The sequence below is a fragment of the Hirundo rustica genome, chromosome 1, assembly GCF_015227805.2.
Source record: "Hirundo rustica isolate bHirRus1 chromosome 1, bHirRus1.pri.v3, whole genome shotgun sequence".
Classification (NCBI taxonomy): Eukaryota; Metazoa; Chordata; class Aves; order Passeriformes; family Hirundinidae; genus Hirundo; species Hirundo rustica.
This window is the reverse complement of record NC_053450.1, coordinates 29,071,885-29,086,408: the sequence shown is the minus strand read 5'-3', so window position 1 is coordinate 29,086,408 and position 14,524 is coordinate 29,071,885. Positions and strand designations below refer to the sequence as shown.

At 41.6% G+C, this 14,524-nt stretch overlaps 1 protein-coding gene across 9 annotated transcripts in view; it reads right to left on the bottom strand.

Moving 5' to 3' along the window:
* Nucleotides 1–14,524, bottom strand: part of PAG1 (phosphoprotein membrane anchor with glycosphingolipid microdomains 1) — a 111,938-nt gene that overhangs the window by 18,058 nt on the left and 79,356 nt on the right. For 4 of the 9 annotated variants that reach the window (XM_058420693.1, XM_058420692.1, XM_058420690.1 and 1 more), the window contains 5 exons: nucleotides 6,168–6,282; nucleotides 5,537–5,622; nucleotides 4,290–4,501; nucleotides 1,610–1,661; nucleotides 984–1,080 (listed from right to left, as the gene is read on the bottom strand). In XM_058420693.1, the coding sequence (XP_058276676.1) occupies nucleotides 984–1,080; nucleotides 1,610–1,661; nucleotides 4,290–4,414 (274 nt within the window). In that variant the 5' untranslated portion in view covers nucleotides 4,415–4,501; nucleotides 5,537–5,622; nucleotides 6,168–6,282. The remainder of the gene's footprint in view (nucleotides 1–983; nucleotides 1,081–1,609; nucleotides 1,662–4,289; nucleotides 4,502–5,536; nucleotides 5,623–6,167; nucleotides 6,283–14,524) is intronic. The other 5 variants (XM_040062994.2, XM_040062959.2, XM_040063003.2 and 2 more) reach the window with 3 other exon arrangements.

Below are 14,524 nucleotides of genomic sequence, written 5' to 3'. Positions count from 1 at the left end.
TCCCTCAGGGAACCACAAACCTACATTCACAACAAGCCAATAGATGGGAACAGCAATTAGCTGCAAAAAAAGTTTTAAAAAATACTTTGGATATTTGTCTCTAAAGGGTAAAGTCTGAATAGCTTAGCCTCTGGTTGCAGGAGATGAGGTGAGAGCTGTAAGTTGGAGTGCAGCCCCTGGTGTTGGTGTTAGTGTGAAGACAACAGTTGGCTCCCAGTGGCCCTGAGCTGAGAGTGAGTTTATTTTTAGGTGCAGCTGAGTAAAATATTTTCCAGTGATACTTCAGGGTGAATCATTTTGAGTGTTCAGCAAAGACTAAGGAAAAAAACAAAAAAAGAAGCCTATTTGGTTGCCTGTTTTCTAAAATATAAAAATATAAAAATATAAGTGACAGCACAGCACAGGACTGTGATCCAAAACTGTAATCCCTGGAGGAGGACCTGAAATATTTCCACAGCCTCCTGGAGCACTTTTGAAACTCAAAGGTACAACTCCATCTTCTGGTTTTATCCCAGTTCCATAGCTTACCAAGACTAGAGAAGGTCCCATTCTCTGCCTGATGACCTGGTCAATCTGCAGGTACAGCTTGGTGACCCAGACCTGGCAGCCCAGGAGAGGACCTCAGCACCTCCCAGTGCTGGCTGGCATGGAGGACTGGGAGCAGGGGCGTAGGGCTGTGCCAGAGCACGCCCAGTGGTGGAGATGCAGCCTAAACCACCCCAGTCTCCATGAGATTATCATCTCCACTGACTTCCCAGCACAGCAAACGACTTAATGGCACTGTTCAACTTGGTTGTAAGTTCTGTGTGATCTTTGTCAGACCTGCAGAGTTGTGCAGTGTTCAGACAAATGGCTTGTCTCTGTGCTTGGAAAGCTGGTGGCCAGAAACCTGAGGGACCACCAGCCTGCAGCTAAGGTGGGAGCTGTGAGCACTGGGGCGGTGCTGCTGGCTCATCCCACCCACAGGGGCTGCCACTACTCACCCTCACCATTGCTGAGTGCTCCATTCTGTTCACTGTTTGGGGGAGGCTCTGTAGCTGAACTTGTGATGGAATGGCTGAAAACCTCCTTCTCGGAAGGCTGCAACACAAATCAGTGACCGTTGGATCAGGACAAATGTTCGCGTGAATGCACATGCAACAAATTTCATTCTCATCTCTGGAGCTCTGACCCACAGGTATTATTGGCAGGAGAACCAAATCATGCCAACTAGATTCAAAGATTTAAGTGCCTGTGTTTACAGATGTTAAAAAGAAATAAATGCAAAGATGTCCAGAGTGATGTCCTTTTCAGGCTTTATGGTAATAGACATTACTATGGCTTTAACCCGTGAGAAGACAGCAGCTGACAAAGGGTACAGTGCCCTTGGGCTGCAAATGGAGTGAAGGAAGGGCTGGAGTACAGTGATGGCAGAAAGGGCACTGAGAAAAGTGCAGATTATCAGGATCTACACAAGTTTTCCTCCTCTTCCTGTTCTGCAACTTTTAAAGTTTCCCATGCTCAACCTTCTCGAAATTCCTGAGCTATTTTCTAATCTGTTGTATTTTGCGAGGAGCTTGGTACAAACCAACCACAAGACAGACACAAGCTGCAAGAAATAAATACTTACCACACTCATCAGATTTTCATGATCTCCATTCTGATTTTTGGCCTTCTTTTCCCTTAATGAAAAAGGCACATGATTTTTTTACTACAAATTATGCTGATACACAAATGCCAATCATTCACAGACCTTACACTCCTGCAGGGAACAGAACTGTGATTCACAATAATGTTGAAAATGGAATGACTGAAAATTATTACAGGAATTGGTATGACCTCTGTGTAAAAACACCAGTGAGGCAGAATGGTGATAAACATAACTGAAGAGGTACAACAAACCCACAAAACCCTTCTTTCTCACTGTTAAGATCACACTGAGGAGTGACTGATGATAATTACAATATAATAAAAATAATTATGTAGGGACAGGACATGGGGGAATATGAGTAGGTTTAGATAAAATATTAGGAAAAAATTCTTTACTGTGAGGTTGGTGAGACACTGGAACAAGTTGCTCCAAGAAGCAATTACTTGTGGATTCTGCACCCCTGGCAATGTTCAAAGCCAGGCTGGATGGGGCTCTCAGTAACCTGCTCTAGTGAAACATGTCCCTGCCCATGACAAGGATATGTTTCAGGGAACTAGATGATCTTTAAAATCCCTTCCAACACAGGTCATTCTATGATAATAAAAATATTATTCTTCAATTTAATAGTATCTGAAATTCTCAGATGTACATTCCGGTGACAAACTACTTAGAAAGCCCCTTAAACTGTGTCAGTAAAAAGTGTGTATCCTATGAGGAATTAGAAAAGGCCAACAAAATCCAGATAACTTCCACTAAAAATGCTAGTCAAATTGATAATAAGCATGAGCACTTCAAAAAGACATACAAATTTCATAGCAGTGGGATCTGCATTTTTAAAGGAATCCCACTTCCCTGGGTCCTTCATAGGAGTCTAAGTATGGATCACATTTCCAGTTTTTGCCATTTGGGAAATACAGCACTTATTCAGAAATACTGCAAGAAGGTATGAGCTTAAAATAACATTTGTCCTGTCCCTAGACAAAAAGTCAAGTAAAAAGGTGAGAAAATATTGACAGTATGAAATTTTTTGCTTTTTCTGAAGTCGGCAGTGATCTGTACTTCCACATTAGCTAGAATTCTACCTAATTGGGAAATAACAGCAAGTAAGCATGCACCAATGCAGAGCATAGAAAGTTAAAAGCTGGATTTCCTCTCTGGAAGTTTTTCTGACTGATATTTTAGAAAGAGCAAGTTTTATTCAGTTTTCTATGTCCTCATCCATTTTTGAAGAATAAGCCAGGAAGAAATTCTGCACAATTGGAAATTGCATTTATGCATAAACAACCTGCACTACAGAATGACCTGAAACAAAAGACACTATGTCCAAAGTAGCAACACAAGAATTTATTAAAAAGCATCACCAAAATATTTCAGGCAATGTATCTCTGTAACTGCATAGATTATTCAGTGGTTTGACCCATCTTTCTACAGATGTTTCAAGGATTGGTGTGCTACAAAACAAAACACAGAATTATAGAATCATTTGGGTTGGAAAAGGACTTAAAGACAATACACAGTACGCAAATGCAATGTTTGTGAGCTAAAGAATATTTAAAATAGGCTTTTTGCTTTTAAATAAATAAATTAAATATGCTATTTTTACACAGATATTACAGGAAACTGTGACAATACTGAAGTGTCAACTTACAGTTTACAGAAGTGTTACTCCTGAATCACATGAAATTACATGTTCTAACTTAGGCTTTTTAGGGTTTCAACCAACTTTGGGACCTGTTTTTGCCCACAACTGTTTTTTTGCATGGTGGGCATTAGATAAATCCTGCTGAAAAATAAGGCTTTCCACTGGAGACACATCTTGTGCCAATACAGTGCATTTTATGGCTGCACAATTTCCTCAGTGTTCTCAAAGCTGAAGAGGTTATAGGCCTATGCATCCACACTGCAGATTTTGCTGCTGTACTGGGTTTCCCCCCTCCCCCCATATACTTGGCTGATTGAGCTGTGCTTGCAGAATATAGCAAGATGGACCACAGCAGTCCCACTCCCCATAGCAAGGGGTCTGACTGGTCTGGCCTGGGAAGGGCACCACGGACAGACTGCAGGCTGCCCAGCTTCCCTGTGCAGTCAGCAGGGCTCGGCTTACATGACACAAAGGAGCCTTGAAATGTGCATAAACAAAGGCAGTAGCAGCGCCTGTTTTGGTGAAATTGAGTCCTCTTATGGAGAAGAAAGTAAGGAAAAGGTATAAGGCATTAATTAGTACTACTATTTGATCCTTACTCATTTTTGCTTGAAAGGCAGGGTCAATATTCTATTCCCTATGCTTCAGCAATGACCACAGCAAAGCTGAAGTACATAATCACTTCCCTTTCCTTTTTACCTATACTTCTTTTGTCCTGTTTAGCCCACATAATGTTCTCAGTTTCATCTTAGGGATGGGATCTGCTAACACTCAGTGTCTACCCGTGCTCCAGGCTTCTGCTTAGGAGAAACCACTGAACAAGCACAATTGTGTACTTCCTTCAGAGCAAAAGAAAAATATAATTAGATTTGAGAATGAATAGAACTGTTCAAACTGAAGTTTGCTCTGAAAACTGTGCCTTTATTTTATTTCTGTACCTCAGTCCTCAGTATTTCCAGCTAACTATTTATACATGAAACTACGTCCAAAGTGAATCAAGAACCATGAAGCCCTTACCCATTGCAGCTGGAGCAAAGGAAGATGAGGAAGGTGAGGAACAAGAGTGTCGTCACGGCTGCCAAACTTCCCCACAGGACTACGTGGATCTGTCCACTGCCTAAAAAAACACCCTCTAGCCCCATGGTACTAGCAGGAGCTGGTATCACTTGGGGTTGAAGAAGTTACTCCTTGAAGAAGACTGACATCTGTGCTGCATGCACCTTCTGTTTCTGCAGAAGAAAAGACACCAACAGAGGTTAAGAGGAATTTTGAAGATAATGAAACTGACAGCTACATGTCTGGCAGGAGAGATTTTCAGATGCCGATCTTAAAAAACCAGTTTCAAGTACAAGCCAGCCAGCCAAATAGATTTTCAGCTACGTTTCTGACAGTAACACAGAACAGACTTGTCAAATATTAACACAAGCTGTTACCTATCAACAATCTCAGTGTGAATAAAAGGTAGTACAGCATCTCTGTACTTGTATTTTCAGGAAAAGATTTATAAACCCACTTTGAGGAACAGAGTAATCTATTTTGTGGTTATATTTGTAGATTTCATTGAAAAATGAGCTTTCAAAACCAGCTACAAATTCTGTAAAGTTAACAAGCCAAAAAGAAAGCTGCAGCAAGCGTTCACCTCCTTCTCTCAGTCTCTCCTGCCTGCACGTGATTCGAGGCTAGAAGTGCAGAGACAAATAAGCTAGGTAAGTCTTTGAAAGGAATACCACAAAAACCTTTCTAACAGGAGGTAAGATCCAGTCTTATTTCTGTGTGACATGCTTATTTTGTTAATAGTATATCTGGAGAGTAAAAATACTGAACTTTCTTTTTTTAGCTTCTCCCCACCTGAGTCTGAGAAAACAACAGAGCAAAGTAAACAAGGTGTTTTTTTATGAACCTGAATAAACACAACTTTTTCTTCAGCCCAGCAGCCCATGGGGAAGACTCCCAGATAAACCCAATTTGTGACATATAACTTCTGGTATACAATATATTCTGAAATTCTGTACATATATTTAATGCAATACATTGCTGACATGGCAAAATTAAAAAGAAGTTATTAATCCTTCACTGCTGAAGGTAGCAATTCCTCCATAACTTGTTAACAGGTTATGCAAAGCCTATTTACAAGCTTTCAGCCTGACTTGATTAATAAAAACTGAAATAGAATACAATGGCTAAGAAATGAGCAGATATATTTTGGGAATGAAAAAGTAGCACAAATATAAGATTGGCAATGTCTAAAGCCACTAATTACTTACTTTAATGCATATATTTTCATAGATTTTTTTTTTGTATAGGAGATACGCATACACATATATTTATTTCTTTGTAGCAGAAGCATACTCTGTAAAAACAAATTCAGTTAGTTGTGAATACCATACTTGTATACAAAAACATATCACCATTTTGTTATTAAAATCGTGCAAGAAAAGAAGATTTATTTCCAGAGAAAGGTCATTTGGGTCAAAGCAAATCTGAAGATTTGAAGAGAAGATACTTAATTACACATAACAACTACGGTATGTGACTGGGTAGCTTGGGTAGCTCTTACAAGTAACATTTCTGTTCCTGCATAAAATGGACTCAAAATTTCAACCATGCAGGATCAGACTTCTGAACACCTTCCAAGAAGAACCTTACTAATTTCTCCACAGTGGAAAAAAGCTTTAAAAAAAACCAAACCCAGACAACTTTTCCTTTTAGACAATAATGGTACGGATATAAAATGAAATTGGCAAAATCAAAAGGACCGAAAAAAAAATTGTTGATCCTGAAAATACCTATTTCAAGGTGTAGTTAAATATTTTAGTTTGGGCAAGAAACAAGAAACCAGACCTTATGTAACTTCTCCAAACCCCTAAATACCCAGGAAGAGCAGGTGCCACACACCTTGGCAAAGCACATACATCTTACTGGTAGTCCTGAGCACTGACACCCCAGAGCCACCACTCTTCAGCAATAACCACTGCCGAGCAATGTGCCTCTCTGGTTATCTTGGCAGAGCCTGAAAAAGTAAACATTTAAAAGCAGTGGCAAATCACTCTAAAAATTATGTATACAGCAGATGACACAGCGCTGCCTCACCCCTATTTTAAAACCCAGGTTGGGTTATTTCTACACCGAGTCACAGTCACGGCACTGACTGTGAAATGGAGAGACCTTAAGGGAAACTGAATCAGATTTAGTCAGGAGAAAACTTGGTGTAATGCCCACAAAGACCTCCATGATGCAGGGGGACTGTGCATTGGGATGGATTCCTGTAAAGGTGATGGACAGTCCTCATCTAGAAAACATTACAAAGCGCACCGTGCTGGCTGCCTTAACTAGCTCCAAACCCTCGATAAGATGGTCGAATAGAAAGTATTTCCCTTTTAAACTTTCTTTTTATTTTTTGTGAATTTTCAAAAACATTTTCTGCCTGGTGTAAACTTAAATATATATATATATATATATAGATATATATATATATATATAAAAGTTTCTTTTGTCTAATTCTTTTGCCTTCAAAACTCCCTAATTTTCTTCTTTCCTTGGGAAAAAATGAGGAAATGAAAATGTAATGTGAAAAAAAAAAAAGGAAACTGAACAAAATCTTTCTTCAGCATTTTTGTTGTCTTTTCTTCCTTGGTTTTCCCAAGAAATAAAAAGAATGCAAATGACAAAAAGAAACTTTTTTTTTTTCAAATATTGAAGAAAAAGGAGAAAGAAAAAGAAAGAAAGAAAGAAAGAAAGAAAGAAAGAAAGAAAGAAAGAAAGAAAGAAAGAAAGAAAGCAAGCAAGCGAATAGGGATTTAAAATCTTTTTCTTAATACAGAAACACATTTTCTTTAGAGCAGACACAGACCTGTCTTGAAAGATATTTAAATTAGAAGACTAAGTAATGTAACTTAAGCTAATTCTGTAAGAAAAGTGTTTTTTGGTTTGGTTTGGTTTTTTTCCTAAATATATATTCTTAAGGTTCCAGGACTTTATTTAAAGATAATATTTGAGCTAAGGAAAGCTAAGGATATATGGGGAGCAGCCCCATGGAAAAGCTTTGAAGGCTTCAGTACAGAGTTAGGAAGTGCTGGGATGAGCACTTGGAGCAGATGGAATTCAGACTGAACTTCAAAAGGAGTGAGATCAGAAACAGTCAGTCAAGGAAAACCTCTACATGTGAGGTCAGGAGTGAAGCACAAGACTGATGCTACACATGAGGCATCCCACCAGGCAGAAGTCAGAATAGCAAAGGGAATGACCAAGGCCAGATGTAGTTAATTTGCAGGAGAACAGCACAAAATGCTTTGATTATATGCTGAGAGAAAGAGGTCAGAAAAGGACAGAAAAGCACAGTGGCACTCGAACCAGGGGAGGTGACTTCTGTAGACACCTGTGCAAGCAGAACAGAGAAGTAACTAGGAACAGACTGACAACAGGTGAAGCCCTGACTGAAGGAAGCTTATGTCCGGTTGCGTCCCCGCTCCGGGTGGGAGCTGACCTCCAGCTAGCTCGGGTCAACACAGACACAAAGTTTCCAGTTCGTTTTGGCTTCTCGGCTTGGCAGCTGGACCCAAAGGTGACAGTCAACAGCAGCAGAAGAGAAAAGGCTGGCTCTCAGCTTAGCAGGTTAAAGGATGTTTATTAGCAGAGATCTCCAAGCTCCGAGGCGAGCGGCTCGGAGCTTCCAGGCTGAGAACCCAGCGGCTGAAAGCTTCCAGGCTGAGAACCCCGCGGCTGAGAGATTCTAGGTGGAGAACCCAGCGGCTGAGAGCTTCCAGGCTGAGAACCTGGCGGCTGAGAGATTCCAGGCTGAGAGCCCCGCCGCTGAGAGCTTCTAGGTGGAGAACCCAGTGGCTGAGAGAGTCTGCTCCTCCCTCCGACCCCCTATAAGCGGGGGAGGGTCCCAGGGAGGATACAAAAAAGACCACAAATCAGGGGTTTCAGGGGGTAACAAGGTGTGCCCACCCCCAAGCTTCAGACCACTAAAATCCAGAGCCAAAGGAATTCCCCCCAGGCTACCTATCACCTGAAGCTCTCTCACGGAGATTTCACAATCTGGGAGGGACCCCGGGAGTGATAGGCAAGCTGCCCCAGAGAGGGGGGTTGGGGCAGAAGGGATGTTACATGTCATGTGAGGTATGGGATGATTGACACAAAACACCTTATTATACAGACAACACAAAAGGGATACAGAATTGGGGATACAGTGAAACGAACCATAACATAAACTTCTTACAAAAATCTAATAAAACAGTTCTGCACCACCACAGAAGCTGAGCAGGCAAAATGTGACCAGTGATTCCTCTTAGCTCCCTGAAAAGCAGGAGTTTAGCATAAGTGCTCAAGGACCTACAATCTGCTCAGCACACAAGACAACCAGAAGTAGAAACAATTATAACACAAAAACATATCAGCCTTCCACTACCTAAAGGGGACCTACAAGATAACTGGTGAGGGACTTATTTAAAGGGCATGTAGTGATAGAACAAGAGGGAATGGCTTTAAACTGAGAGTAGGTTTAGATTAGATCTCAGAAGGATTTTTTTTTTTTTTTACAGTGAGGGTGGTGAAGCACTGGAACAAGTTGCCCAGAGAAGTTGTGTATGCCCCATCCGTGGAAGTGTTCAACACCACCTTGGATGGAGCTCGGAGCAACCTTGTCTAGTGAAAACTGTCCCTGCCCTAGCAGGTGGGTTGGAACTGGATTACCTTTAATGTCTCTTCCAGCCCAGGCCATTCTGTGATTCTGTGGTTCTAGATTCACCTTCTGTGAATCCTTATCATATAGTGACATCAGAGGGCTTACTCCTTCTGTTTAATGCCTCCCAAAAAATGAGGCTGAAATAGCGTTCACCCAGGCTGGTGCCTTTAACACAGGAGAGTTTCTGGAATGCTTGAAGCTGGACCAGCACCCATCAGCTGCCCCAACCAGCCCTGAAGAGAAATCTGGCAAACACATACATTGAAAACACAACTGTTTGAACTTCTTCTGTTTCTACTACGTGAATTCCTAGACATTAAAACATCAATGCCTAATACCTTGGATTTAGGAGATGCTCCAAAGGCTAGCTTTAAAGAGAAACTTATTTGAAATCATAATGATCGAACAACAAGCAGCTAATTTCTAAGAGCTCTCTAACAGCTGAAACGATTAACTCCTGCTATTACAATAGAAAGTGATATTGTGCTGCCCTCTGGTGAATCTCTCCATTCAGGGATTGGGATTTGTGGCTCTTAGGAGGGTGCTTCAGAGCTCGGTGCAAACCCTGCTGCTACAGATGGAGTTCACATGGGGCCTGTCATCTCTCAGGCTCAAAACAGTCCTACCTCCACCCTTGGAAGTCTGTCAGACTCAAATAGTTCAACCTTGCAGTCAGACACTGCTGAGACAGAATAGTGGTCAATGGAACTGCTTGGGGTTTTAAAATTATTTTTTTGTGCGATAACCCTTTAAAGATGGTTTCTTCCACTGTACCCTTCCCACAGAACTCTCCACACAAGTTGTTGGGGATGCTGAACTCTAAAAAAGATTAACAGGGAAAGACCTGGAACATGTGGGTAAGAAACGTGGTTATTTCATCTATGGCAAAATTGAAACAATAGTCTGCATTCACATTTCAAAGTCACTACCAGTTCGGAAAACTAATCTTTGCACTCTTGGATAAAATTTCTTCTTGTGGAACTTCTTGCTTTTTAGACATCAATATTTGCCATTACTGAAATCCGTATGATAAATGAGGCCTGTAGCCATTCCTCAAAATTGCACTTAAATGCCCAGTTATATTTGTGGTTTCAGAGTGACAGATATTTTGTTGCATAACCCACACTTTTATGGTGAATAATGTGTTATTTTTGCTTGTGGCAGTTGCAGGGATAAAGCAGAGCTGAGGCACTTCAGCCTGACATGTTGATGAGGAGAATGCAATTTTGGTTCCAAAGAGCCTGTATCTGGAGTGAAGCAGATAGACTGCTGCAACTCTGGGGAGCACATGAAGTATAAATTTTAACTGGTGGGAAAGCTGTTGCAAAAGTTTGGAGTGAGACCCAAACACCTCTGAAGGCTAGCATCCAAAAGACCCAGTGCACTTCAGGTCCAGGATATGGCCAGGATTTTATGAGCAAAGTCCTGCCTGAGATTATGGTGGTACATTGTGAAGGATGTACTTGTGATAGGCAGGTGCCATGCTTTGGTGTCCCGGCAGGAGAAGGCAGCATGTCCCTCTCCCACCACCTTCCCCTTGGCCTCTGTGTTTACAGCAGCTTCATTCATGTCCCACTGCAAAGAATGCTCAGCCCACGCCTTCCAGAGGGAAAAGAGTGGGAAATGTCAACAGCTTCACCTCTCTGGGTTTCTTAATGAATTATAGATGGAGCATAGGCAAGAGACTAAATTGTTCTGACAACTGAGTGACTTTGAATGTGATAAGCCAAACGTGACAGGACAGGAGAGATTCATGGAGGCTGTGGGGATTGCGGCTCCCTGTCTGGCGCTGTCAGGCTGTGTTCGGCACTGCCCAGGTGCTTCATCTGCTCACCCCCGAGCTTTGTTACAGCACTCCCGTGTGAACTGCTCAGTCTCTTACTGCTCTCTTCCCCCTGCCACCCCTCCAGCTCCCTCTCAATACAAGAGCCTTTCATCTTCTGTTCTTCTGTCTTGGTTTGAAAAGACAGGTGTCTGCTAAGGAAGGCAGGAGCCTCCCTTGAAATGGAAAATGTAAACCCCCTCCCTCTGATTTTTTGTAATTATGTAATTAAGGGGCTCTCAGGCAAAGATGAGAATAGGAATAACAGTTCTTTACTAGGAAAATTAAACTAAAAACGCAGTAGTACAAAAATAACCCCACGGACAGAGTCAGAATACAACCCTGTTGGTCAGGGTGTTGGTAGCAATCCACTTAAATCGTGGCTACAGTCCTCCTGGAGTGACAGATGTGGTTCTGTTGAACGTTCTTGAAGAAGGGTGTAGTTTTCCTCTGAAGATCCAGTGGTGGTGTAGTTGGTTCCGGTCTTCCTCTGGGAATCCACTGGAAAACAGGCTGCCTCTGGTGTTCCAAATTTCAGTTTATATCCAGGTAGGAATGGTTAGCTCCCCCCACTGGTTGGAGCATCTCATGCAATGGGATGATGTAACTGTATCAGTCATGCAGTGAGTCTCAATGGCCCATTAACAGAAGATATCCCCCTGGAGGGAGGATGGGTTGTGGAAGAGATAAAGAACACTGCCCCACCTGGATTTGACAGATGGTAATAGAATCCATACTTTTGGTGACATCTTGCATTGCAACCTAGGACATCTACCAAATCCTGAAAATACATTTTCTCTATGAAGACAGTGTCCTACAGGAGACCTGAGGACTTACCTTACTCCCACTCCAGAAAATTTCCTCTACAACTTCAGACCCAGCTCAGGCACCAGCAGGCAGAGTTTATCTCTAAGGGCCCAAAGTTTGAGCACACCCCTTGTATGTGATGCTCTCAAGGCCATCCTAAAGAAAACATCTGAAGGCAGGCAATCTACAACTCCTGTATGCACAACAGCTCACACCAGACTACACACCTCATTCAGAGAAGGGGGAGGACATGGCAGGTGCACTTTACTCAATCCATAACCATTTCCATGTCAGGACTGTTCTCTGCTGGCAGAACATCTCCTAACACCACAGTGTTACTGGAGTCAAGATTGTAAAGTTTCTTCAAAGGCACTTAAAAAATTGTAAAACATACTTGTAATTGGTTGAATTACTGTGTCTGCATCTTCAGTAGCTTCTTTTGGCTTCAAGCTGTCTAAATGTAGATTCACTACTGAACTACACAAACCTTAAGACCAAGATTGCCTTCCTCATGCAGTACCTAGTGCATTTTGCTTTTAGGGTTCCCATGCACTAAATCAGGACAAATTCTTTCCTACAACAGGTTAAAGCTCTTCTCGTGCAGTTGTATTTTGAGCTGCTTGGCTTGGTAGCACCCATTTATGAGTATAGCTCAAGATAGACACATATTCCAAGCAGTGAAGACCAGATGTGTACATAATTAAGGGCCAGTCCTGAAAGTCTCATGCTGGAAGGAATTACTGACATGGACTGAGCTGCTCTTGCAGGCTATCAGATGACCCTTGCAGACATTGTACATTCCACAAGCCTTCAAAATAGTTCACATTTCTGCTTTGCGAAGCAGAAGAATAATAAGGTTCTGATCTAATGTACGTGTACCTACTTCTTCAGAAATCATGGCTGGTTTATCAAAGGATGTGTGTGCTCTATAATGCAAAAACAGATCTAAGACAAAACTGAACAGTCCCAAACCACTGGTCACTTTTAATGCTGTCTACGCCTCAACATCTTCTAGAGAAAAACCAAGTCTCTCTGAGCTCATCTACCTGTGGCACTGCAGAAAAATTAAAAAGCCTCTTGCAGCAGTAAAGGCTGATCTATGCCACAATCTGCATTCATACTCCAAGCAAGTCATTCATGCCTTGTCAGACTACATCACCTCAAGGTTAACGTATTCAAAATTGACCTGACTTCTCCTACCACTCCTTCCTTTCTATTCCTACTAGAATTCTAGTAAGTCCACACAAGCCTGCAGTGCAGGCAGCCTCTCCTTAGAAAGAAATAAATTTGGGAAAGTGGAAAGAGTCAGGAAGGTTGTCAGGAACAATTAAGCGTGTGAATCCAAGAGCTTGCTTCCAGACATTGGAATAGTTTTCTTAAAATGGTGGACAATTTCAGAAAATAAGAGATGTCACTAGCAAGGTTTCATTTCAGGCTATAAAACTGATTTTCAAAGGAAGGTGAGCATAATTGCATGTGAATGTGTTTATGTCCCCGTGAAACACAGTCTCCATCCTGGGGTTAATACACATGCATAATTACGCACCTAACCTGTCACAGAGCTATCGCATTTATTTCCCACATTCACAAGGTCTTTCTGTGTATAAACCATATACTCACAAATCTCTGCCAAACGCAGCTTCCATTATACATCAGGCCCTGAGCAAAGAGGTTTGTAACCAAAAACTTACAGCTCACAAATTAATTCCACAGTGGCTAATAAAGTTCCCACCATTCCACTACCAGCAGTAAAAACCTACCCAAGCACAAACAGGGAGAAGAAGAGTGCTGAGGCCACAGCTCTTGAATGCAGAGAGCACTGGCTGGGTTTGGCCAGCTGCTGAGGAAGAAACCCATAATGAAGCCTCTGTGCAACAGCTCCTAGGAACAGCACCACATATTCTCCCCAGGCTTTAGCAGCCAAATAATGACTGTCTCGAATGCGACAGCAGAAAAGCTTTATCTGCTGAGTGACCATGCCAAAGATTACAGCTTAATTGTAGCATTATTATGTTCTTTCCCACACCCCCATAGTATCCCATATTGCTTTCTGGCTGCAGTGAGGTAATTAGACCATGATTACTGCATACTTTAGAGCATATAGAAATGAAAGCTGTCTTTGTGTTTTCCAGCTCTGACACAACTACTCCTGATAGCTTTGCTTTTCCTGGAACTAGATGCTCTTTCATATTAAACAAGGCCTGTTTATAATTGCGCTTTGCTGTTTATGTAATTCTACCATGCCAAATCCCCTTTCAGTTTTTGCAGTGCAACCACATTTCAAGCAATCTTTCTGCAAACTCAGGTAATAATAATGGACACTGAGAAATTCTCCCTAGCCTGGGAAGTAGACACATACAGAGTTTGCCTCAGTCATCTGACCTAAAAGACCTCTAAAATCCATGGCAATTGTACTTGTTCTAAAATGGTGTTTTAATCAGGCCCATGAAACAACAAATAGATGGTACTTTTCCAGAGGCTACTTCCAATTTCCAAAGGACCCAAACCATATAAAATTACAAAAGATTGTCAAATATGCAGCAGCAAAACACAATGCCTTGATTGTCTCCAATGAAATATTGCTTAAATATATATATATATATATATATATATATATATAAAAAAATAAAAAGAGAGAGACTCCTACTTAGAATGAGATTCCACTTCTGTATGTTTAGATTGCTGAAACCAGGCTTTGGTTTACTCAGATGCCATCTACAGGGTCCCACCTGTGAGATCCCACCTCTGTTCCCATCACAAGAGAAGACTAAATGACTTCTACTAATACTAAACTTTCAGATTGCTAAAATTTTATTACTTATAGCGAGAATAACTCTGCTTAAAGTGAGAAATTAAAAAAAGTCTTGTATCCAACCTTGTCAGGACGCTACAGCCTTTTAATGTGTCTTGGATGAGATGCGCCCCCAAAATGAAGCA